Here is a 27,651-nt window from a genome sequence, read left to right on the forward strand (position 1 = left end):
AAACTTCAGTCAGCTGGGGCCTTGCATGGGCATGTGCGTTTTTAAATAGTTGAAACATTGTTTAATTGGAGAGTTATTGACCTTGGAAGAAGCATTCTGATGAAAGATTCTTAGCAAAAGGTGCACTTACCGGAAATTAGGAAATTGGCTGCATTTCAAAGACGATTTTACACATTGTGCTGTTATTATTCAGATGTTAATGTTATTTATATTTCAGATGTGTGACAGTTGCTCTTGTGTCCAGGGACCTATCCACATTGCGCAGTTTATCAATTACTCTAAAAACGATTCCTTAAATATGTTCTTTTTTATCTAAGACTTCATGTTTATTTAATCTCCAATTAATGTAGGTTCCATTTTTTGGAGCCACTTGATCATAAGAATATGTTTTGGTATTGTTAACAATGTTTTAACCTGTTTTTGATCATTAGTGTGAGTCAGTTGGGATGATGCTTTTTCAATATTTATTTTATTTGAGGTCAAATGTAAAATTGAACAAGTGCACAAAAATAAATTGCATTTTGAATGATTGCATATTACTCACATATTCTTCAACATCTTAGCCCTATCCCATCCACCTCCGAACAGGGCATTATTGGACAAATATAGAAAAATCACAACAAATACAACAAGGTAAGTAAACTTGCAATCATCAAAAGAAGAAAGAAAATGCATTAATGAGGAGATACATTATGTAAAAACCTACAGATCACATTCAAAGTGACACATGACATGACAAGCCTTCAGAAAAGTAGGCTACACAATAGGGAGTTCAACTGAAGACTTTATTATTTAATTTCATGAATGACAAGAGATCAAATACCCATTATTTGGATCCGGTGATTTCTGTTGATGCACTATTCCCTGATGTGCATTAATGTGGCCATTTTCCAGCAGGCTTTGCCAGGACATGTGTTGTTGTATGATGAGTAGCGTGGTGACGTCACCCGCAAGCAAGGTGCGGAGGATAATGTGTCCGGTGGTCAGCGGAGGAGAGCAGCCTCTCCCGTCTCATCTCTGAAGGAGAGCTTTTCTCTGGTCCTACCATCTGTTTGTTACCGCCTTTTACAACAAGGCACACCATTATTGTGCTAGCATTAAATGGAAAAAGGCTTCTGTCACGCGCAGTCGTGTCCCCTCACGTCTACGGTGTTCTCCCAGGTAAGTAAACTGGTTCCGGTGGTGCATTTCTTTGTTTCCCGTTAGCTAGCTAACCTACACTTTTCCAAAAAGCACGACTTCTGTCATAAAAAAACACTGATGTTATTTTTTTTACAAAAGGTTGTGAGCGTTACAAACGTAAGTAAAATACACACCACGTGTGTTTTTGGTGTTTTGCCTTTGGCTTTGTGTTTCTGTTCTCGGTCTGGAAGCGTTAATGGTTGCTATGGGTCTCTGTTGCTACGGGCGTGTTTTCTCTTCCTGCATGTGTTCAGCAGCAGTGTTATTGTCTACTGCACTGACAGAAATACAGCTCAAAGCAAGTGTTTGCGTAGACTTGATTGCAGTGTATGACTGTATAATGATGCGTTTACGATTGTTTTACCAGCCCCTACACTATGGGAGTTTAAAAACAGTGATAACATAGGCCATGTTTAACAACCTTTTTTCACGCAAAAACTAATTGTATCCAATAACTGTACAGAGCAAACCATTATACATTTGCAATGCACTCTGATAGACACGCTGTGAAGCAAACACTGTTTACCTCACACATACAATACCTTTAGCATTTGTTGTTGTTGTTACTTATCGTTTGATACATGCCAATACTAAAAGGCTTTATATGCAATAAGCTGTACTGATGTATTGGTATGGCTCTTTACCTCGCACAGCATCTTTTGAATTCATGATGACTTGATACATGAGGAATACATGGGGCTACAGAATGCATTTCCAATGTTTAGCATTAGCAGTCATAAGATATTACTGCTGTAATAATCAGCCTAATTTTTTGATAATACATTGTCCTATATCTTGCATCAGTGTGATATAATTAACTTTCACTTCAATCAATATGTTTTATCTTGCTGTAGACATGCCATACTCTGTAAGATGGCTGCTTGCTGTGGCTTTTTTAAATGATTATATCAATAGTTTCACTTTGAATTGTTTTCATCTCACTGTCAGTAGGCTATAGTGTGCATGTCCCCTCTGTGGGACGAGTACAGGTATTCTAATTCTGACAAAACACACAGTCAAAGGGGTGTTTAAGGTCAAAGGGAACACCACATGTTGTTATGATAATGAAAGGCTATATTACTTTAGGAGGAAAGGCAAAAGTCCAAGTCTGTCAAACTGTGGAATCACACTCACATATATATATATATATGTATATATATAATAATAATAATGAATATGTCAAAGATAAAATAACTCAAGGCAGAGAAGTGAGCAAAGTTGTGTTGTGTTCTACAGATCATGTTTCAGCAATCATGTAAATGTCAATCAGTCGTCCATTTATAGCTTCTTTTATGGACAACATCCTCATTGCCTGTGTTATTGCTTTTCATTGTCAGTCAATGACTTATAATCATAAGGTACTGATTCTGTCAAAAAGGACATGACTGTGATTTACTGCATCAGAATAGTTGTATGTCACATTGTCTGTTTATAGATGATGAGCTGCTGGCATCAGACCAAAGGTGGTTATTATCTTTCTAAACTCACCAGGCCAGTATATCTTCCGTACATGAAAGAATTCTGAAATACAGAAGGTCAATCTGTGTTTGTGTGGATGTTTCAGTCAAATGTTACGTTACTAATGCTGAGCAGTTTGTTGAATGTTATAATAGTCTCGCACAATCTAATTAAAATGTTGCACAGTAATGAGCTTATTTAGTAACAGGCTAATTTATAGATTTAGCTCACACAAAAAACTCAACAAGAACACTAGTGACACACATGTTAACTGCAAATCACTGTAAAGTTATTTTACCCTTTGCCCAGTGACATATTTTGAATGTTGCATTGGTATGTTTTTAGGACCATATCATTGAAGCTCCTTCATTGCACTTCCCATCTGTGCTTTCAGAACAAGTTCTGCTACGCCGCCCAGATGAATACATGTGCCAAACTTTGCAGCCATAAATAATAATGAGCGGAAACACCCAGGTCGATACAGCAAAATCCTGACTGTGTATGAGATGCTTTTGACATATTGTCCTTGGTTTGTGAGGGGGAGTGTGGTCATTGGATTAAAAAACGATCGTGCATCAGCTCTATTAAATTAACTTCTGCTTTTTATGACATATTTCCATTCTCCCCTTTGCTATTCTGTTAGCTGTACATGCATACTGAGCAAGCTGGCACACAACCGTGTTTTTAAATCTGTGAGTGGTGAGTGTCAGGCTCCATCATTCTGGCTTAGCAGTAGCTTGTTAGTCAAACCATCTGGAAGTGTGAATGAGTCCGGCTCAGACTGGGACACATTTTCCCTCCTGGTATTTACATTTACATTTAGCTTAGGCCAACAGTCCTAATGCAATAAAACATGGCGAAGGTTTTTTTGTCACATCTTCCTTCTCTCCTGTATTAGCTTATACCTACATCATGTGCACTCATTTCTCCTTCTCCTGTATTCCACTCCACTTTCCCCCTCCCCTTCACTCTCTGTTGCTCTACTTGTGAAGAGGTGGATGAGCTGGCCATGGGGCTGAGCTGGCTGTCACATGCCATCTGTCGGGTCATAGGTTGACACTGCATCAAGTTCTCCACTCTCTTTTTCCTTTGGGCATTATCCGTGAGCCAAGGTCACAGAGGCAAGAAAGGGCTTGACTTACCAGAAAACAACAGTCAGATATGATTCAACAGAAAGGAAATAAATGTTTGAGGAAGGATGTGGCAAGAGGGAAGTAACAGGAGAGCCGATTTGTTTGTGTTGCTGGACCTAAATCAAGGTGAGAATGAAGAGAGAGACTATTCATTGTTTTTAGGAAGTGTCAAAGAGTAGTGAGGGATACATGATTGTGTGTAGAGAGACAGAGAGCTAGTAAGGAAGGCCACATCCTAAGAGGGATCCCTGTGGTCTTCCTAATCTGTGTTGATCTGGTTAGAGAGATACTGAGTGTAAAACGTGACTTGGCAATCTGCTAGAAAGCAGACAGACTATACTGATCAACTGTACAACACAGAGGGGCCTGTGAAAATGAAAATGTCTATTGATTTATCACTAGTTATAAATTACACAACTGGATCGATGTTTTTTTGTTTTTCAATGGAAACGGTTTTATAGAAGAACATTTTGTGCAGAAAACGTCATCCAGGAGCTGATCAAATGTACTTTAACAGAAAATTAGGGATTCATTTTAGTGCGAATGTTTGTAAAAATACAATTAAGCAGGTATGTTTGTGTTTTACTGTTCAATATTGTAGTGAGGAGGCTTCACTGACTAAGTGTAGTATTAGATACAATTGAAAGTGGACATGGGGCACAGCATCAGAGTCTTAAAATAACAACACTGAATTATTATCATTTGTTTCCGGTAGATATATTTAGCTAAATATATAATTAACTTGATATTCCTGCGAGTCTTAAAAAGTAGCTATAGGTCCTTTTTAAAATCACGACATTTACAAATTGAGGGTACTTACTAAAATAATGTTTCCTTTGAGGTAACATTTATTTAAAAAGTGTTCTTTCCTTGTCTTCCAAGTGGTTTTAAGAACATTTTCTGTGAACAAAGTCTAAAATGTTTCATAATCAGAATGAAACCACTGAGTAGCTCACAATATAGATTTCTTATAATCTAGTTTTAGAATCTAGCAGTGTTGCATAGTCTGCAACACTGCTGTGGTGCAGACTCCAATCCTTAGGGCAGAGCTCTAATGGCTCTCTTTCAATGAGTCAGATTTATTGATTTTCAATTAAATCTCACTTTCAGGTCCATTATGACGACAAGATAAACCCAACGTCTGCCTTAGCTCAGCTCTGCACCAAGTTACCTTTTGTCCACAAACCACCTTTGTATAAATGCAGCTGAAGGACAGTCAGACCTTAAAAGACACTTTTCTTTGTTGATCACATTTCATAGACAAAGTTAGTTTAATCATTCTTAATAATAAAGTTAAATAAAGGATACAAAAAATTGCATTATATCAGAAAGATTTGAGGTGCAATTTAAAGTAGGTTAAAAAATGTAATAGCCAGATCATCTGCACAGTATACACACTATCATTTTATTATGTTTTAGCTTTTTTAAGATGTTTCAGACTGGCTCCAACTTTGTTATCAAGGGGGTTCAGAATATAAATGCATAAAATATTTCTAATTAGATTCTTACCCGTGTCAAACAGTGTTATTGTTTCACTTGTTTTGAGGGTTGTTTGTTGCTCTTCCTTATGTTCCTCCCCTTTTTAGTCCTGATCCGAAGTTCAAGAGCAACTGTTTTTCACTGCTGCCTTTAAAACCTCCTGTGGACAGTGTGAGACCTGATATTCAGCTGTGCTGTAAATAAGCGACAGTAAATCAGATGACAACCATAAAGGCAAAAGAGCAGAGGTCAACCAAATCAGTAAATCAGTAAACGAATGAGTGAAGATGTTGGCACAAACACAAAGGATGTTTTTCATGTTCCTTTGTCCCAATGGTAGAAACGATGGTCACCCAGGATTACTTTACCCAAACAGCCGGCCAGTCAGTCAGGCATGCAGCTGTTGTGTCCTCTGCCCAATCGAGACGGACTCTTCCCTCGATCTGTGTCCCAGCCCCAGTCAGCTATTCAACCACTCAGCTCCTCTCCTGCCCGGCCCCCCCACCCCTTTAAGCAGACCTCCTTTCCTGCCCCAGGATGCGATGTAGTGACGTGCCTACCTACCAGCAGCAGTGAGACCGTCCTTGTTCTAATGTGTTTGTGCATTGAAGAGTTTACAAGGAAACAGCTTGCCAGGGGCAGGCAGCTGCTGTTTCCTTCAGCGTGCAGCAGATCGGGGGGACAACAGCAGGATGCCATGGGGGAGAAGTGGCTCGGCGGCCCTGCTGCTGCTCTCGGGCAGAGCCAACGTGAGGGCCAAGGCCAGGTAGGATCAGGCCTCTGCTGCCCCTGTGGCATGCTGGGACTAGGGGCTCACTCATGTATGGATTAAGCTCCACTATTAAGCTAAACTTGGTGCTGGACGTCCTAACAGGTTTCTTTGATGACTGTACACATTGGTTTGCTTTTTATTTTACTGACCAGTGCAACAGTTGCATACTTTTGAGTATCTATGCTGCGTCTTTTAGTTTTTTTAGGCACTTTGGTTTTCTTTCTGTGTTGAGGATTTGCTGTATCAATGGACTGATTGCATATGCTGTGACAGGGTTTGACGAGAAACACTTTCTCTAGGCTGTGTGAGCAAACTGTTGCATTCTCTGCAAGCTAAGAGGCTTGCCATGGAATTCAGCCCAGAGGATTAAACAGTGTGTTGCTTTAAACACCAGCTGCTTTTTTTCAGGTGGATTACATGTTTCTTGTTAGTTTGGGGTTACTTTGTGTTGTTTCCCACAGTGCTGAGAATAAACACAAGACAGCAGTTTGATATGTTGTTCATTCTTCTCTCAGAGTGGATCGTTTCCTGTTGATTCTCTGTATTAGTGTGAGGCCTATTGAACAAGAAACAATCCCAACACTGTGACCTTTTCAGGAGTTGTTTTGTGGCTTCTATATTACTTACTGGCATGGTAAAGAGTATTCTTATATACTTATATACTTACTGGCATGGTAAAGAGTATTCTTAGCTGGGTTTAAAATATGACAGTGCTGCTTTTGCTCTTGCGTCTTGAGGCAAAACAAGGGGACTTTCCCCCCTTTTCATTTGTTCTCTGAGGGTGTTCCATAGTGCGGTTGCTGACATACTTAGTTTGAGGTCATTTGAATCTAGACTATTATTTTTCTGTGGAATCCTTTATGTCAGACACATTTTTACAAAGGAAGCTGAGTTCTATAACAAACTGCAGAGGTATAAGTAACTGTTGTAACTCATACATTTCTGTTGATGTTTTAAGGAAATGTGTTCTCAAAATGCATCCATCTCTGTTGAGGTGAAATGTGTGAAAATAGTCAACTTGTAGGTTTTTCTTAAGTGACCCGAGTTTCCAAACCACTGTAATCTGTTTATCACATGTCTTACCAGGCATCTGCTTTTGTCTTTCCACATCCTCAGCTGACAAGACAGATGATAAGCCAGTGATTTGGTGAGCGGTTGCCAGACCTGTTGCACTCTCGCTCTCTCGCTTCATGCTCATTCCCTGACGTCACATCAGCACTCAGATACCTGACATCATTTATTGCAACTGTTTGGGTAAGAGCTCAGGTATGAGGTCGGACTAGGATAGGTATGGATGTTGCAATATGTAGCTACCTTCTGCATATAAGGCATGATTTGAATCAGCCTACTACGTCATGAGCGTCTCACCACTAGTATGTGGCATTTCATTTGATGTTGCCAACACAACCATATAGTTACAAAAGGAAAAATCATGTTAATTGTAATAGCAACAGAAAAGCAAGGAACAAAGACCCCTTGGTGTATTGGTTCCAGTAGAGTTGTGTAGCTTTTAATTAAAGGCCACTAAAGTGCGTCAGGTATTCAAGATAGTATAGTCAGTTTTGACTCAAGTAGCCGGAGGCTTGATGGTTTACGTCAATTACCCTTTTACCTTTACCTGGATCTGAACAAGTGTCATTGTTACATAGGGCTGCACGATATTGGAAAAAACTGACATTGCGATATATTTTTTCCCCCTGCGATATATATTGCGATATGAAAAAATAAAGGAATTGAAGAAAAGACTGTTTTTTTTTGTCTGCAAAGCATCCTTTCTTGAACTTTAATGCTATACAATTGGTATTTTTGTAACGATATTTAACCGGATGAAGGATTTTAATCACAGACTTCTGGATCTTAAGTTATCAGAGCAACAAGCTGAGCTAGCTCGGTTATCCTGCTGTGATCTGATCAATAATGGTTGTGATTGGTGGTTTGCTGTGCATGCAGAGCCTGCACGTCACTCACTCACTCAAGTACCTTTTCCTTTTGTAGCAAGCAGCAACAGAACTGTAACATGAAGTGTTTGAGTTAATTTGCCTACTTAATATCTCACATCCTATAAAAAAAAAAACCCGATTATCGCCACGACACGATATATCGTGCAGCCCTATTGTTACAGCCCAAAGTGTATTGACTAGTTTTTAAAAGTGTCTAACCTTCTAGTTTGAACCAGATTGGATGGCCCACAGGGTGTGTCCCCTCTGGTGAGGGAGGGGACAGGTGTGAATGAAGTGTTGATGTTCAGAGAGTTGTCACACCCTCCTGCATTCCTGATCCAGCTCCACTCTGCTTACAATCACGCGCCACACAGCTCCAAGCCTCAGTGCAGTCTTACAACAGCACACTCAGAACAGAACAGAGAACTTTGAGCAGCGATCAGATTTACACTGCATGCACATGGTGGCTAACCAACAGCACTGGATAAGGCTAGGTTTTTGTGCTGGATTGTAATTCATGGATTTCTTTAGCATTGTTGATATGGGAGGCAGAGAGGAGGTATTGGTGAGCAGTCTCGGGTCCACCATGCAGTTTCCACGCGCCAGGTTGAACCATTTCAGGCTCCGTCCTGCCCTCAGCCCAGCGAAGATTAGGCGCGTGAAACCTTGTTCCCGAAAGAAAAAAGACAGGTATGTGTGATGAGATGGAGCTGTATCAGAAGGATCAAATTCATAAATGTTTGGTGGAGGTTTGGGTGTTGTATATGTGGTAAAATAAAGTGTATAGATGGTACACTGTGTGGTAAAATAAACATGGATATGTGGTGGATACTGTGAAGTTTCACACAGTTTTTAGATGTTGGCTATATTTTGACATGTGTCCTGATATTCTAAAGACAAACCTTCATACAATAAAGTTTTTCTTGAGCGCTTTATAACAATTATGTTCAATTATTTTTGTCTCATGTGAGTTCTGGCTGCATCCCTTGAAGTTGAAGTGGATCCAGATTGCACTGCTGTGATCCAGCTGTCTGCAGACCTCTGATCTCACAGGCTTGATGTGGTGTGTGCATAATAGTGGCAGATTGTGAGCACATGTTGTGGCTTTGTACAGATGTGTGTGGGCGATCTAGTGAGGCAGATTTTGTATTAAGATATCACGGATTATGTCAATGCTGCTTATAAGGAATGCTTCACCACATGTTCGCTCCCATTACTGACTCTATAACGTAACTCTTAAGTCATTGGCTAAAGTGGAGTGCTGTTTACATAGTAGATACGATATTCTCTTTCCCTAAAACATGTTGGATCTGATGGAGATAGTTCTTCTTAACAAACATGTGAGTGTTTCCAAATGTTATGAACAGATCATATATATATATATATAGACAGATCATAAAACGCGATGTTACATTTTAACTGTGACTTATAAACCGTTTACAAAGTAATCCTAATTGGAAAGGACTGATGGAACAGAAAATTGGATAATTGATTAATTGTTATAGTAATTTTGTTCACTTGAAAAATGTTTGCTGATTTTAGCTACTCAGTTGTGAGGATTTTCTGCTTTTTTCTGTTTTTTTGTTTTTTAATCGAATATCTCTGAGTTGGGCTCTGCTGGTCCGGCTAAAGCAGCAATTTGAAAGATAAGGGTTTGGCTCATATGATGGACATTCTTCCACTATCTTATGACATTTGATAGACTTAACACTTATAATTGGACAAATAGCTGATAATCGTGTTTTGTGTAGCCAGTACCGCTTGCATTCAGACACACTAGGTCTGTACTATTGCTGATACAGTCCAGTACATTTTCTCTGTGCATCATATTTTACAATAGTCTATGAGCATACAATGTCTGGTTCAGTTAATGTGTAGTGAGGACCATTTTAAGGAATCAACTAGTGAACAATAAAAATCTCACTAAACTGCTCTACATACTGCCATATGTCGGAATGTAATCATACCTGTTTAGAGAGTAAAACAATGGCACGATGACCCATTTAACTCGACAACATGTCACAGGTTATGATTAATGTAGAGGATTAATGCGATTAAAAGTAGTTATGAAATAGGGATGGTGGCACACCTGCATTTTCATCTTAAGACAGTGATTTCTTCACTACTGTTTCCATAACACATTTTTTTTTTTTATCCAGTCAATATCACTGACATTGTTTCTTGCATAATAGAGTATATGCATTCAGAATACTGTGAAACTAGGGCTTGGTATTATTAGAAAAATAACAATACTACTACTTATAAAATGACTGAGAACAATATACATGTAGTACTTTTTTTTGGACTTCATCCAATTACCATCATGAACATGGAAGCACTCACTCGTGTAAAATGCCATCATCACTCCCCATTCAAATGATTTTTAAAAATGTGTATATATGTGTAATACACCAAAGTATGTATGGGCTGTAGCTGTTGCAGTAGTGGTCCAATACAAGTCACAGGAAATGCATGTATCCTTGGTGATTGGCTGCAAGCAAAACCAGACCAATCGTATTTCTTTCTTGATAAATCTCGCTTGAAGACCCACTTATTCTCCCGTGCGTTTGCAGACCACCTATAAGACATTTCAGTCTGTGCTTTTAAATTGGGGTTTTATTTTGTTGTTACGTCTCGTATGAGAGTTTTCAGTCTGTGGCTTTAAGTATGGTTTTATTTTCCTGTGTTTTACATTTGTTTCATGTAGGCTATGTATTTATTGATGAACAGCACTCTGTTGTTTTTAAAAGTGCTATAGAAATACAGTTGGATTGGATAGATATGGTTACAAAAAGGAAGAATGCAGGTATTGTTTTATTGCCTACGTTTTGATACTACTTGGCACTGGATTATTCCGGTCCAGCACTGATACCCATTTCTTAGTGAAACTCACAACTTCTGACATCACAGGCCCCCCACCCCCGTCTCTACTCTGAGATGTGATGAAACTGGTTTAACACACCAAAGCACTGATGTGGAACAAATCTGATCTGCGTTGAACTGACAATTAGATGCTGTGTTTATCAATACTTTCTTGATTAGCTTTTTGCTTCACATCTGAAAGTATGACGGGTATGTTCTCATACATCTAACTATACACTCATGTTGCCATGATACGCCATCTGGCATTCCTCAGATATGGACAAGTGTGGATTGGTATGTCTCTTGATATTCGCTGACTGGAGGAATGTGACTGGACCGCACACTGATGGAGTGACTCAGCTGACCACTTCCTGTGTCTGTGATCAACAAAATCACATTTTAGTGCCCGAGGTTAAGAGGCTACCTGCAGCTGAGTGTTTCCCATTGTTGTCAGAGAACAGTCCCCTCTGTTGTTGAGTCATGCTGAGCGATTTCTGGCTGCATTTCTGCTGTTTGCGCATGATTTATGATTTACTCTACTGAAATTGTTCTGTGCATGTTTTCTGTTCTATTGTGAGTGGGTGGGTCTCAGCCATGTGTCTGTTTCAGCACAAAAAGGGGTGTGACCAACAGGATCTCACATTGTAACAGTGACATCTAGTGGATATGCAGGGTACTGTGCCTCCAGGCTGTATTTTTCAAGAACAATAGAGACCCCCCTTTGTGTCCGCTCTCGCCGTCTCTCCTCGCTCCGGCCCTCCCTCCATCCCGCTCCTTTTGTGTCTCCATCTCGCTGGGTTCCCCCGGCTGATTCATCCTCCCCGCGTCGCTCCAGTGTCTATTCCTCCTGTGTTTGTATGCGTCTTTGTGTCTCTGCTCGTTGGTTTGCATGCATGCGTGCAATTTCTTTACGTGTGTGTATGTCTGCAACAGAAATCCCAGCCCCACCGAGATGAGCGTGGAGCCCTGGGCCAGCCCGCAGGACCAGGCAGCCGCTGAGCACCCTTACAGCACCTCGCACACAGCATCCTCCGAGGACCAGGAGCAGCACCCCGACAAACTGTGCCTGGACTCGTTCTGGAGTGAGGTGGAGACCATCCGACAGGGGAGTGGCTACACAGACCTCGAATGCTCCAGGAGAGACTCCAGACAGTCAGAAGGTAAAACCTGATAATCCTGTGCTGAAAGATGAAGAATAGATAGTGAGAGATGAGATAGACGTCATGAGTTCATGTTTTTAGAATTACAAAGCATCAGTTTTCAGCACCGCTGCTGCTGAGATCCTCCATGGCAACGTATCAGGTTTCCCTCCTGCAGCAAAGAAGTGCTCATCACCATGACAACACTATCAAACACTTTGTGGCAGGGGTTGTTTTATCTGCAGAAACCACAAAGCCTTTCATCGTGGGAATGCTCTTTTATTATGTCCATTCACATGATCTGGGTGTGTTAATTCTATCCTTTTGATGCTATGTTAAAGAGATGAATTTGCCACTAATGAGTAAATCCTCTGAAGTCTGCATTTTGCATCTGTTAGCATGTCCCATTATTTAGTTTCAAGATTACATTATTTTATTGTCTTCCTACATACGTTTTACAACTTAGCAACTACTGTATTTAGTGCCACAAGCTCTTCATGCAACACATTCTTGGTTTCATTTTAAGTGTTTACTCATCTGAGATTTATTCATTTCTAAAGACTGATTAGTTGTTACTAAAAAGTTACATTAAGTTCCCAGTGTAACTGCTGTGTATATCTGAATTAACTCATAATGCTAGCATAAGATTACTTGCAGATTCCCCGTTTACATTGAACAATTAAAATGATAAGGCTAATTGTGGTTGACAGATCTGAGCTAACACTTGATCAAAATGCGTTAAAATAATATTCACACAACATGCCTCAAAATAGAAAACGTTATGCCACATTTTGCTAAATAGTCAGAATACAATATTAAACCATCACGAATATCACACTTCTTACTAGGGCTGCTCGATTATGGCAAAAATCATAATCTCGATTATTTGGGTCAATAATTGTAATTGCGATTATTAAATGCGATTACTCATTGACTTTGAACTGTATGTTTTAACAGTTGATTACCCTGAACTTTAAGTATAATTCAACTGAAAAATAATAATGTAAAAATAATCGTTTTATTTCGATTACGTTGTTTTCGTAATCGTTGCAAGCCATAATCGTAATCGTGATTACAATACGATTAATTGAGCAGCCCTACTTCTTACTCTGAAACACCTATTTGTCCAACAATGCAGACACAAATGATTACTTTTGCAAAAGGCAGGCAGTTAAGTCACATCTATTGTGTAACCCCCTAAAATATTATATTTGCGACTTCCTGTTTACACGCTTTGGATTGGACTGTGCTACAGAGGTATCCTAGCAGATTGATACATTACTAAAGTCTTAACTAGCTAAGACATTTCCTTGAAAATATTTCTTCGTACAAGTATTACTTGTTTGAAACTAGTAATTAGATACTACAAACTGAGAGACTTTATGCACAAATCCATTCTAGTCATGTAGTCAAAATTGCTAAAATACTACATTTAAATTTGCATTATATGTACGTGTTTTCATCATCCCGGTGTATTGACATGTGGTCTGTGTGTTCTCTGTGTCTCAGAAGGCGAACAGGAGGAGCAGTGGTTGGTCGATGCTGGTTTGTCGACCCTCATCAGCGAGGACAGCGAGGATGTAGACAACGCGGTGCTGCTGTCTACTCTGACCCGGACCCAGGCCGAGGCCGTCCAGCGGCGCCTGGACTCCTACACGCTGTCCCTCCGCAAGAGGAACAAACCGGCCCCTCGAGACGTCCGCGACATCTTCAACCCCTCCATCTCCAAGGTCAGGACTTTGAAACACCTTTTAAAAAAATTATTTGAATCACTAAATGCACCGCAACCTCTGGTATCCTGCTGTTGGAGGAACTGTCGATGCCTTCAAATGAAACAAATGGCACTTCATGCTTTTCATTCATGGGGTCCTTAAGATGAAAGCAGTTTTGAATGGTTAGTTACATTCATACATTTGCTTTATGAACTAAATGTGGATTTTACACTAAGCTCCTCTTGATATGAATACATTATAAAATGGTTGCCTGCATTTCCAGGATTTCTGTTATTCTGTCACACAAGTTGACAGCAAGCTCTGCTCTCTGAGTCAAAGCTGCATGCATTTAAATCTAAAATAGCCACTTCCCCGGTGACTGTCAGGACTCTGCTGGGCTGTCTTGTTCCATGCAGAGGAGCTGACCTGTGACCATAAAGGCAAATCACATGTAAAGGCCATGCTTTGTCCCGCCTGTCTGTCTGAGCTGTCCTGAGAGAGAACACTGCTCCTCTGATCCTTATCTGCCCCTTATCAAAGGAAACACTCGCTCCATCCGCTCAGTGGACAATATGAAACACCAAGGCTATTCCCACTGGTAGAGAACATATTACAGGAGTGATTTTCTTTTTACTAAAGTTGTTCCTTAGAGTCTTGTATGTCTGTACACAAGACATAGGAGGAGATTGAACCCACCACAATTGCTTTAACAATTTATTGGAGATTTTTTTATCTAATCTGGATCCAAGGTTAGAGGGTTCCCTATGCTGTAAACAGTTTCTGGAGCCCCTTAAGGCACATTTGTGATTTGTAATCTTTGGTTATATGATTAGAATTGGACTTGACGTTTTATTAAATGCTTTCTTTCACCAGACCCGTTTGCCTGATTCCCATCATAGTGAAGACTCTGCCCACAACAGCATGGCATCACTTCCCAAATCACCTTTATCAGGTAAGAACTACACACAGTACACTATTACAGTAAGCCAAATGTATACAAGTTACTTAACCTCTTGAGCCCTGGGCCCTAACCCTAACCCTCGAAAATGACAAGCCTAGAATGAATGAGTATATCTTCACTTCTAAAAGGGGTATATGAGAATAACCTTTTTTATCAAAGCAATGATACACCTGTGAGTTGGCTGTGTCAGAATCAATATAGATGTTGCTGTGTCAGAATAAAATTCAGGGTTGAACCCTGAACCTGACCCCGGGGGCAATAGGGCTCAACAGGTTAAGGGAAAAACAAAGAACTGAAAGTACACTCAAAGCACAAACAGCAATAGCTACAATTGTTGTGATAATGTTATTGATAAAAACAAGGCTTTATAACTTAATAACTGCTAGATTTGATGAAGGAATGCAAGTACAGAAGTACAAAAGGTAATTCTACTTTAGTTGATTCTTTTGTATGCCCCTTTATGCTTCTACTCCACTACATTTCAGAAGGATATATATGTAAATATTGCACTTTTGATGTAACTACTAGTCACTTGTCAAACCTCAATGTTTTTAAAAGTATTACGGTGTTGTACTTCTACAAAATGAAGAGGGGAACTATCTTTAGGGAAATAACTGAATTTCTCTGCTTTCTTGGAGTTAGAATCTAATTCAGTTGTTTATGTTTTAACTATAAAAACATGCTATCTCTAAACAACAAAGATACACATGTTATGTTTAGTAAAGAAAGTGCCATACTATGACAAATGCCAAAGTAATAAGAGACACAAGTTAGGAATTTGGTCCCACCTTCCAATGTTTTGTCCTCTTATTTTGGTAGATAAAAGATAAAGAGAGCGTGTGGGTACATTTCCTCATATTTGTTTTTCTTCCTCTATTTCCCTTCCGACCGTGCATCAAATTCATCTCCATGCTACGTCTTTACTGTGACCTTCCTTTCATGAGCAAATAGACTTAAGCTTGTTTGTTTCCCGCTCAGCTGTCCCGACGGAGCATCAGCGAGGCGCTCCTAAAGAGGAGTTCTTCATCACCGACGTGGCTTACTGCGAACAGGCCGTCATCTTCCTCAAACAGGCCAGCCTGCCGCAGAACAACAGCCAGCGCAGGAAAGAAGATTGCACCCTGCCTGTAAGCACCGAGCCACTCTCCCCTCGCCTACTCATGACTGGAAAACTGTGTAAAGTTTGAAAGTGTCATTTCAAATAGGGAACTTTGTAAACATCCCATTGACATCATGAAATAGGAAGACAATTGGGGCAAAAAGGGAAATAGCGTTCCAACTGTGTATTTTCTGCATTCAATGACTTTGGTGGGTGTGATATTGACAGAAAACAGGACATGAAAGTAATTGCACAGCTTATGGAAAGGGAAGGCACATAAATGTTGAATAATAACCCCTATTAACAGTTTGTCTTTTTTGTGAACCGCGGTGGATTTATCTCTGATGAAAGAAGAAAAATAATCTCAGTCATTTAGAGCTTTAGCTTAACAGAAACCGCAGAACATTTCAGCCTCAGTTCGGATCTATATACGTTGGGTTTTGGGTCTTTTCATGTAAACCTGTTAATTCACACAGTATTGTTATTGTAAGCCAATTCTAATCTACCCCGCTGTTAGTTAGATAACAGGGTTACGCAGAATAAATGAATAAGGGGATTAGCTCAAAACAAAAGAAGAGTTGTTGTGTCACAGAGTCCAAGCGATTTATTTATTTCAGGGTAAATGAGTTTCATCAGTGAAAGGGAAAGAGAGTTTTAATCAGGCAAAGGACTGATTTCATTACATTGAGTATTATGAGGATTTGACACTGTTGCCATTTTCTTCCCATTCTCTCTCTTTCTGCTTTTTTTCTGCTTTGTCCTCTTCACCTCCACTTCATCTCCAATCCTCCTCTCCTCACTTCTCTCTGCCTCTCACCTTCTCAGCGGGTGATCTGCCCCAAGTGCCGTCTCGGAGTGACTCGTGTTCAGGATCTGTCGCACTCTGACATGAAGAAGGTGCGTCAGTTGGCTCTCATCGACATGACAGCGCTGTGCGACCTCTTAGAGCTGGAGGTCAAAAGGCAAAAAAACAGCAAGAGGAAAAACACAGGTATGAAAGCACTCACATACACATGAAGGGAGCACGATACACACACACTCACACACTCACACACTCACATACACACACATACCATGTATACATCACTTCAGGGGACATTACATTGACTTACATGCATTTCCTGGAGACTTATCCTAACCTTAACCATAACCAACACATGCCTAACCCTTACCCTTAACCTTACCCTAAACCTAACCAAGTCTTCACCCTAAAATGAATGATTCCCCTCATGGGGACCTCCAATTTGTCCCCATAAGGGAGGCGAGTCCCCACACGTGACTGTCTAAACAGATTTAGGTCCCCACAAGTATAGTAATAGCTAGGCCACACACACACACACACGCACACACCAGGACAAAAATGCTGCAGACGGCTCATATTTATTGTTGTGACGATACAATAATAACTATGTGCAGTTGTTCTAATATGTTCTCTTTAATTGTTAGCCAATGACATCAAAGGAAAACAATGACTCAAAATGGCACCTGGTTATCGCCAGCTTGAGCTTCACACAAACTGTCAAATTTGTCAAATCTTCAGAGACCTCCTCCAGTTTCCTGCATTCTTTGAATCTATTTAAAGCTCATGCCTCTTTACTAAATATTTTAGTATTTCTTCTCTCTACAATAAACTATAGGTACATGTTCTGCTCCAACACATCTATCAGCCACGCTGCAGCTTCTGCATGTCGGCATGCTCACACAGCATTACACACACAACTTTGGCTAAATGTCAACGTAAAGCAGAGAACAATGAAATGACACGTTGTGTGTTTCACAGAGAGCCCGCTGTACGGGGTGCCGCTGGCCACGCTGCTGGAAAACGATCAGAAAATGAAGCCAAACACCTCAATTCCTCTCTACATGCAAGCGGTAAGAACCTGAAGTGCATCTGACCTTGAAAATAAATCAAACAAGGAAGATGGGTTTCTATATGAACGTATTTGTTTTAGATACTATCGGTGCTGTGTACTGTATGTGGGCTTGACTTGTTAGTTTAGTATTTAATCCAAACAACCTCTGAAATTATAGTGTTTTTGAATGTGCCCATAATATATCAGATCGGATATAGATCTGGTCTGACAGGTGCATCTTTTTTGTATTCACATGCTCAACATGTGTTCAGCCCATATTTGGTTTTGTTGAACCTGCAAACAGTGTCTTTAGAGATAAGCAGATCAAAACAACCTCAGTGTCCTCTGAATGTGAACATCTTTGACCACACCCTGCGTGTAGCAGCAGTTACTGAGAATAACCAGCAGAGGTGAGCGTGAGATGCGTATCTGCTGCTGCCTGGCTGTAATGTCTCTTTCTCTTTCCTCTCTCTCCCTCTGCAGTTGTTGTCGTTTTTGGAGAAGAAGGGCGTTGATTCGGAGGGGATCCTGCGGGTTCCAGGATCTCAGTCCAGAATCAAGGTACAACATTTGGATCCACACATACAGTCACAAATACTGACACTGCACCACATTATTTCCTCAAAATGGTTTCCTTTTACACTTTTTAGTTATCTAATGTCCAAAGCAAATATATGAAATGATGTTTTATGACCTAAAGGGGGGCAAATATATGAAATGATGTTTTATGACCTAAAGGGGGGCAAATATATGAAATGATGTTTTATGACCTAAAGGGGGGCAAATATATGAAATTATGTTTTATGACCTAAAGGGGGGCAAATATATCGGAAATGTTAAATGTCAGAAGTGGTTGAACAGAAAACCAAGCAGCTTCTCTCAGTTTAACTATAGATGACATTTAGAAGTCCAATGAGACTTAATCAATAAAGGTTTGTCCAGCTGTTGCTGCCAGATTCACCTTCTCATACTGTAATTAATTCACCCAAAGCACAGTTGACGGTGAATCAATTCAACTGAAGCAGACAGAAGAGGGCGCCATTTGGCAAATTAGAACAAATCACTGGGACAATCACGTATACATTAGACAGAAAAGATAATGAGAACATTTTTCATTTTGATATTTCATTTTTAAATGTTTATGGTTATATAAGTGGACCAAAATAAGACATACAAATAGTCATATTCTACCACCCTCAGCATATTTCTAACTCAAAATCCGGCCTAAACCATTGAAGTATTTCCATAAAAGGCTGAAAAAAGGAATCAGAAACTGAAGATGATATTTCTTATAAACTCTTTCATACATGTAAGGCACAAATACAGACTGATAACAGTGTCAGTTAATTAGCTATGACCTCATGCTCCGTTTGTAACATCCACAGCCATGAAGAGTTCATTTGATACTAATGAGTTTCAAATAGCTGCCATGTCAGCTCCGTGAGTGACAAACCGCTCTTCTTATCTCTATAATTCAAAATGAATGTCACTGAAAATGCAACATTTACAAAAGCTACTATTTACCATTCGCTTGAAAACCTTGCTCCATTCAGAAGTTGCATTTTCTAAAAAGTTTACATGAAGAATAAAAAGCGTTGAAAAAAGTCACTGATAATAAATTCACTGATATGTATGGTAATGTCTGTAACTCTGCACTGACTCTCTGTGTTGTTGCGTTCTGAAAGCCTCTCGTTGTTTTCTACCTGCAGATGCTGCAGCAGAACTTGGAGACAAACTTCTACTCGGGGCAGGTCAGCTGGGACGACGTGAGTCCCAACGACGCCGCCGCGCTGCTCAAGAAGTTCATCCGGGAACTGCCCGCCCCGCTGCTCACCCCCGAGTACCTCAACACCTTCAGTGCCGTCAGAGGTCAGTGTGCAACATTTGGAGTCTCGTCAGATTTATATACAGTGTAAGGCTTGAATAGAAAGCGTTGTGTCACACTAACACAACCATACTATTTTTGTCCATTTGGGTGAGGCTGTTACAATTGCGAGACGTCTGTTGTTTGTATTAAAAGTATGTTTGTGTATTATTTTTTAAGTTTCAGTTTCACTTAAATGGAAAGAGGTACACTTACATACCTTTAATTCACTTTATTAGTTAGATGAAATAAGATACTGATTAATGGGGCTCCAGTTACTCAATGTTTTATATAAAAAACAAGTCTGAATTTAGCCATGCTCGCTTAATACAGCTGTGTCTGCCCTGCAATTATTTTTGTAGCCAACTATTGTTTACTTTGTGATTGTGACATTTCACTTTTACTATACTTAAAGTGTAAAGTAAATTAAGAACGTTGATAACAATAATGACAAGCCCTGTTATGGATCATAAATTACATCAGTAAGCAGAAGGGTGTGTATCTGACTGTATTGAGCATGTGTTTACTTTTCTGGCAAGTTGCATTTACTGTACAAGTCAGTCATACCTCTTTTCTTTTTCTACAAGATTTCATAAATCATCTGCCCATTTCTCCAAGAGAGTCAGTTCACATTATATTTACCTCTGTAGCTTCTTCAGCCCAATGCTTCACCCTTTCTGCTTCTGAAACCAACATTAAGATCAACAGACTGATAGCCTTTGAAGAGGCGTCCCCACACTGTGACAAAGCAGCTGTAAAAGATGTGCTATTTTCACAATAGTCTCATCTTAATATAAGAATGGACTCATATTAATATGATCTGATTGATGACTCACTGATGTTTAGTTTGTGAGGAGAATCAGCACAAAGTGATAAATGACTTTTGACCACAGAGACATAAGCTAACAAACCTAATGGCCACCTGTCACAATGTCATTAATCTAAAGATATCCCATTACTCTTACACACACAGAGGAAATGAGGTGTGTGTGTGTGTGTGTGTGTGTGTGTGTGTGTGTGTGTGTGTGTGTGTGTGTGTGTGTGTGTGTGTTAAACCCGTCTTACCTTTGCTCCCTCCTCCTACAGACATCACAGAGCTTAGGCAGAAACTCCACATGTTGAACCTGCTCATCCTGCTGCTGCCTGAGCCCAACAGGAACACACTAAAGGTACACACACACACAGAACTAACATTTTAGTGAGTATTTCTACAGTGTGGTATTGCTACTTTTTTACTTGAGTAAAGTCATTCCTCCACTATGCAAACACAAAGATTTTCAAGTGTTAGAAACTTCACACAGGCATTTTTACGGAATCTATAAATGACCCCAAAAGAGCAAAGTAACATCATGTATTCTTCACAATCACTTTTCCTAGCTGAAATTCATCTCAATGTTGCCCCTCTTTATGAAAGCCGACAGGACCAAAGTCCTGTTTTGATCATGCATTACCACATCCACAGTTTAATCCACATTTGAAACCCTCCGCTCTGTTATGTAATGGATTGCATTAACCATGACTCACTTTCACCGACACAAGTGAGCAGTCAGCTCTGCTTATAGCATCCAGGAGCTTTAAACCCACCTGAACTCATTACTTTGACTCCAGTGGAGGCAGCTGAAACTAACTGTGCATTAACATACTTCTCAGTAGAGGAGATACAGATTATTCATTAAATGTGACAGCTCGCTTCACTCCATTTTGTGCCTCAGTGTAGGTTGCCTTTTCAAGATTTACACAATAGGCCTCATGCAGCTTTTCTTAACATTTCTCTTAATTTTCTTTTTTTAAGACATGTGCTGAATGAATTTATCCTAAATTGGAAGTCTGTGGCTAAATGTTTTATTATTAGCATAGGTAACGCCCTAGAAAGACTTTATAAAAGCAGACGTTGTGCCGTGTGCAGTGTGTGTCAGTAATAAATACTAAAATAAGAAACCATAACAAAAAGTTTAGAATTCAATTTTCTGTGGAGAATGAGTGAGTGTAGTTCAACATCCAGGTTAAACATGTAATATGTTGCCTTTTGTTTCACAACCTGTCTCTGTCCGTGTGTCCCTCAGGCCCTGCTGGAGTTCCTCAGCAAGGTGGTCTCCAGGGAGAGGAAGAACAGGATGAACCTCTGGGCAGTAGCCACCATCATGGCTCCCAATCTCTTCCTCCACAAGGCCATCCCCAGCAGGCTGACGGAGGGCGCGGAGAAAGGACACGCAGAGAAGGCCGCTGACGTCATGAGGCTCCTCATCCGCTACCAGGACCTGCTCTGGACGGTAGGGCCGCACACATGTTCAACCTTAAATTGTGGAAGAATTCGATAAAAAAGGGGATTTATTCATTCAGTTTGCACTTACAGTGTATGCTCATAACCACATTTTCTGTGAAGTTAGGACGGTTTCTTAGTTAATAAAGATCCAAGACTCTTCACACTAACTTGCCATTTGGAAATGAAATTTCAGCCAAAGCTGTAGATTTGGTTCATTATTAGGGTTCTCACAGCCCAGGTGTTCTAGAACGCTTTTTTCCATCGAATGCAAAAAAGCTTGATTATTTCAATAGCCTCCATACACTCCCAACCTACCTCGTATTTATCTTTTTATTTAGTTATCTGTCTTTACTTATTATTTTATTTATTTATTATTTATATACTGTTTTCTCTTTTAACAGGGAATCAATGTGTTTCTTTGATTCAAATTGTATCTCTGGATTTTCAAGGTAGGGGTTTTGCGTGGCGAATGGCGATGGTTAGTTAGTTTCATGAATAGTTCCATCAGTAATGGAAGGAAGACCATTGTCTCAATTGTGCCCTCTATGATTGTCCTTCAATAAAGAAACATTGATTTAGAAAAAAAAAGGCAAAGAAAGCCCACAAAATAATGTTGCGTCATGTTCCCCTTTCTCTTCAGATTCCTAACTTCCTCATGAGCCAGGTGCGTAAGCTGAATGAAAACAGTAACCGGCGTTACCAGTTCTACGATCGCCGCATCAAGAACCTTCTGAGGAAGATCCACACAGACAGCCGAGACAAAACGGATAAGAACACGTCAGAGGTGAGCGGCTTCATTCTGTCAGTCAAATGTAACATGGTGATCGGTGTTTAGATGCTACTACTATTTTTTTCATAGATTCAAAGGTTTTACGGTCATATGCACAAAGCTACAGTGTAGAAATGGCAATGAAATTATTCTGACCTGAGCTCCTCCAGAAATGCAACATATATCATAAAATACAAAAATACAAAATAAAAAGTAGTGCAAAAAGTCTATATACATCATAATAGAATGTGAAATTAAATTAAGACAAAATTAAATTCGGTTTATTGCGGTGATAACTATTTATATAAATGAGTAGATTGCAAGATGAATATATATATACACTTACTATACAATGAATAATATTTATTAACTGCTGTTTCTCTTTACAGCTGTGTCGTACGGTGAAGATCCAGCTCGGGGATCTGGTGAGCGGCACCTTGGAGTATCAACTCAACATCAACTCTCGCGCCTCAGACTTGCTCACACAGTTTCAGCGCCAATCCCTTCGCAGCCCTGACAACGGGAAGGGCAAAATGAGAAGGTACGATTCTGCCCGTCTAAATGAATACATGCTGATGATGTCACGTAGTGTGCACAGCAGTTGAGTTTAAGAGTTTTGTCGTAGTCTGTTGTCACCTGACGTATATGTCCTTTTAGAAAGACATGTCCTTCATGAATAGACGGATGTTACACATGTTTTGTCTCAACAGAAACGGCTCTGTGGCGTATCCGGACTGCGCCCTGTTCGAAGTGGGAGGGAACATTGGTGAGTTGGACGTGGCTGCAGTGTTTCTGCATTTGCATGTCTTTCTGCTCGTTTAACTGATGAGGGTAGCAAGGTCTTACGTAATGAAGTGTGCAAACGGCAAAGAGACACGAGCAGTGCATCTCCAGTTATCAGAGCAGACAAATGCTCATTACACACATGTCTGCGCTCACAGGAGAGCTGTCACACTGAACACAGAAGAGAAAATGTGTTTATGCAGATCAGTTTTGTGATATGAAACTTCTGAATTTAAACATTCGTATCTGTGGTTATTGGCTTACTGTTTAAATCAAACGCCAGTCTTGAATTGATAAAAGTGTTGAAAAATGTAACAATTTATTGAATAGTTGAAAAAGAAATTTGAATAATAATTCCAAGAATCTCTCAGGATAGGTATCAAACAAACTTTAAATATCCATTTGCACCCTATTCGATGAATTGAGACAATATTCTACAGATTTATCGATGTTGAAAATAATCTTTAATTGTAGCCGTTTTCATAAGTAAAAGCAACCTTATGTTATATATATTTTAACATTCAAACAACGAGGGCTTCTACTCATGTGTGTGTGTGTTTCTGCAGGTGAGCACTGCCTGGATCCCGACACACACCTTCTGGATCTGTTCAACAGTAACTCAGGAGGAGAGTGGGTCATCAAGCTAAAGCCCAACGCAGGCCGAGGGCTGTGAAGGACGGACAGATCGGGCAACAGCTCGCCAAATCAAAGGACACAGGCATAGCCTAAAAAAAATCCACGCAGCCCTCTCCTCTTGTCATTTTCATCCTGGGAGCAACAAGAGAAAGCAGACAGATGGAGGACGCAGGAACAGAGAGATGGAGAATCTGCCAGGAGCAGAAAGAACTGTCTATGAACACACTTTGCTCTCTTTCTCTCCCCCTCCGCCTTTCTCTATCTCTCCATTTTCCTCCTCTTTTCCTCGCTTCGCTCCATCACTCCTCTCCTGCGTTACCACGGCGCTGCGAGCAGAAAGCGGTTGACGCGACTCATTACTTCCGACAGAGAACCTGCTGCATAGAAAAGAGAGGAGGGCAGTTTGGTTCGCCATCTTTTCTCTCGAGCAATCATCCCCAACCATGAGGAGCAGATGGGGGTGCAGAGCTCCACGAGCCCCCCCCCCCCCCACCTCTCAGGCCAGACTGACACATCGTGTTTTAGAAACCTGGGTTTTTATTCATCAGTGTTTGGAACAAGCTGAAACAGGATTCAGGTGCTTAACAACCATATTCTTTGGTATAATGGTGTCTATAATCTTGCCACTTGACAGTATGTTTTCAAAAATAATTATACAGGAGAAAACAACATTTATTGTGAGATTCATTCTAGACTTAAACTCTTTTCTCTTAGCCCTCCTTCAGAAACCAGGTTTCTTGTTTACTTGGCGTTAGAGAAATTAGATGAATGGAAAAATCTGACTGTAACATGGTCAATTGATTGATGTCATTCCGAATATAGGTCTCCGATGTGATAAGTAAATGTAAACACAATGACTGTAGTAGACATCTGCTTAATGTAGGATATGGACAGAAGACAAGTATCATGTTCTGCATTTTCAATTATATACTGATGATTAAAATCCAGCAACACGAGAAAATCTATTGAAAACTGATGATGATGGAACAGAAGCTAACCTGGAAACGGAGCGGGACTTCAGCTCTTTGTAAGAAAACAGTTACCAACACCTTCAACGTCTCCGCTGACCGCCTTCAGGCCGGACACTTTGTCTCAAAGTAAACAAAGACGGAGGATTACTCTGTTCTACATCTGTGCCATTCAAAGAGACGATGATGAACTGATATCTTCTTATCTGTGAAACCTGCCATCTCCTGGGCCTTATGAAAAAAATCCATGGACTTCCAAGGCCCCCTGACCTGTAAAGAACAATGCTCAAAGAGACGTTTCCTTTTTTATATATACCAAGGGATTTGGTGTCACGACCTCAAGGACAGTTATTGCACCTCTAAAGGGAGAAAAGGACCCACAGTGAAGCTGGTCTTCAGTTTAAACACATGAATGGAGCCAAAAGTGCTGAAGTGACTCTTTGGGGGTAAACTGCAATTATTCTTGTTATTTATATGAATGTAATGCCATTGTTGCTTCTGTATTTGATGAGTATTCTGTAGGCTAGAGAGGCTGTAGGAAGTTGCTGCACTCAGTGTAACAGTATGTTGTGTGAAGTGACCTATACTCAGTGTGGGAATGTGCAGTGTTCTTGTACATATTTCTCGAAGCTGAGATGTGTTTTTTTATGGATCTCTTTACATCCTAGACAGTATTGTATGATTAATGTCATGTGTAAATATCCATTCATACACCGCTGTGAAGAAGTACTGAAATCTCTGTCTTTATCGTGGAGCAAATGAACGTGTTTTACATTTTTTGCGCCGATCGTCAGATGTGAATAATTTGCTCCTCGCAGTCGGAGCCATGTTGAAGCTCGGCGGCCATTTTGTGGGAAGTGCCTCGCACTCTCCGCTCAATAAATGGCGTAATGACAGCGGGCCCTGCACCAACATCTATCAACACCCTCTGCTCCATCTCTGTCACCTCCCAATAATGGCCCATAATGGCGGTGCGGTGGATGCATCAGAAACATGCCGAGCAATCACATTTCTTTGATAAAGGAGGAGGTAATAAATGGCTGTTATAAATTCTGCTGCCCCCCTGGACTCGATGACAGCAGCAGTGTGTGTGCGTGTGCGTGTGTGTGTGTGCGCGTGTGTGTGTGTGTGTGTGTGTGTGTGATGAGCTTCATTACACAAGTCCAATTGGCCTGTCCCAGGGTCCCAGCACAGTTCAGTGCCTCGGCACAAAGCGAGCTGATGGAACTGCCTTCTGCTGACAATCAGGAGAACTAGGTCACCTCTGAGGCAGCATCCCAGAGGGCGAGGGCCCCCAGGAGCCAGGCACACGGGCCCCTATTGTGTAAACACACATGACAACACACAACATGATGTGGAGTCACCAAAAACAGGGGGCACAAGGTCACACACTGCACCGATTCTCTGTTGTGTTTGTATATACTGTATGTGTTTGTGTGTGAGAGAATGAAGAGGCTTCCTTTGGGGCAGATATCTCTGAAACAGTGTTATCTATCTGATCACCCATGGAGACTAAATGATGGACAGTTACAGGAACATCTGTGGACCTCTCCTCATCTTCATCATGGTGAAGATTTTAGACGTCAGGCAGCAGACGGCAGAATGTATATTTATGCCCTTTACACAAGTCATTGTTTTTACTACTTCTGTGAAAATAGTCTTTGCTGTAGAAAGAAACACTTTTGAAAAAAAAAATTGTCAATAAATGTGAATCTAATGTTGTGCTTAAGGTGATTTATTTTTCCAATATGGAGTAATGGGTGTGGTAGAAAGATGGTATCAACTGAAAGCATCATTCATCATTCCTGTGAATCTACAGCGGCATCACACGGAGCAGCAAACGTACATATGTGGAAACAGAAAACCTGTAGTGAGGTATTGGTTTCTTTGCTGCTGTAATCAATGGAGAGATTAACCTTGTAATGTGTGTGGGTGAAGAGGCCAGCGCTGCTCAGTTCCTTGACTAATCATCACCTCCACTCCTGGAAAAACCTTTCGCAACTAACCGCCTCATCAGCTTTGATTATTCAAGGTCCCAGTGTGACCAAATGGCCGCCTGAAAGACAAAAGGGAGAAAACTGATAGCTTTCATTGTTTTATATTTCACAGAATTTGATATTGGAGCCATGGATTTTTACAACATATAACATTTTAGCAATATGTAGTGGTTGTGAACTGTTTGAGTGTTTTAAATCCAAAATGATGTTAGTTATTTGAAAATAGATGATTCTTTGTTTTTCATTTCACAAAATTAGATTCTGAAGATACACATTTTATATATTTCTTGAATTCACCATGTAAGAAACTGATTATGTTTAAATCCAAAAATGAGTTATGAAAAATAAGATTTAATTTTGAATTTGATGATTACAATATGTTAGCATGATTGATTCAGTATCTTCTGACAAAACAAATAATGATCTGCATTTACCAAATTGTGTAGAATTTTACAAAAAATCCTTTTAACAGTTAATCACATTCTCCTTCAATCACACCCCCAGGACTTTCTCCCAAACATGAATCCCACCTTTTATCAAAACACAGCTGTTGTGGTTTTTTGAGTGAACACTGTGTGTAGTTGTTCAGCCTCATTCACTCAGTTCTGACAATAAAAAAGATCCCTAAGCAAACCAAACTGCAGCCCCAGACTGAGCAGCAGCAGACGCGGCCCCTCGGCCTGCTGCAGATCTAAATTACTGTAATCAGAGGATGAAAAGCAATCAGCAGCCTTGTATGAGCTGCTGGCAGAACGCCTGACCCCGGCTCTCTCCACCAATC

General features: G+C 40.3%; 1 protein-coding gene across 4 annotated transcripts; it reads left to right on the plus strand.

Annotated features, from left to right (window-relative positions):
- Nucleotides 1-957: 957 nt before the first annotated feature.
- LOC117534206 (rho GTPase-activating protein 40) lies at nt 958-26,595 on the plus strand. Of its 4 annotated transcripts, none has more exons than XM_034198375.1 (15): nt 958-1,161; nt 11,760-11,986; nt 13,475-13,695; nt 14,551-14,629; nt 15,617-15,765; nt 16,563-16,728; nt 17,518-17,609; nt 18,074-18,151; nt 19,300-19,459; nt 20,541-20,623; nt 21,518-21,724; nt 22,358-22,501; nt 22,876-23,027; nt 23,197-23,252; nt 23,836-26,595. In XM_034198375.1, exons 2-15 carry the CDS (start codon nt 11,779-11,781, stop codon nt 23,940-23,942), a joined length of 1,902 nt encoding a protein of 633 aa, XP_034054266.1. In that variant the 5' UTR covers nt 958-1,161; nt 11,760-11,778; the 3' UTR covers nt 23,943-26,595. The 4 variants fall into 4 exon arrangements, with proteins under 4 accessions (XP_034054266.1, XP_034054265.1, XP_034054263.1 ...); XM_034198374.1 differs by lacking the exon at nt 958-1,161 and adding an exon at nt 5,328-6,018; XM_034198372.1 differs by lacking the exon at nt 958-1,161 and adding an exon at nt 8,205-8,654.
- The last annotated feature ends 1,056 nt before the right edge of the window (nt 26,596-27,651 follow it).

This window comes from Gymnodraco acuticeps, unplaced genomic scaffold, assembly GCF_902827175.1.
Source record: "Gymnodraco acuticeps unplaced genomic scaffold, fGymAcu1.1, whole genome shotgun sequence".
Classification (NCBI taxonomy): domain Eukaryota; kingdom Metazoa; phylum Chordata; class Actinopteri; order Perciformes; family Bathydraconidae; genus Gymnodraco; species Gymnodraco acuticeps.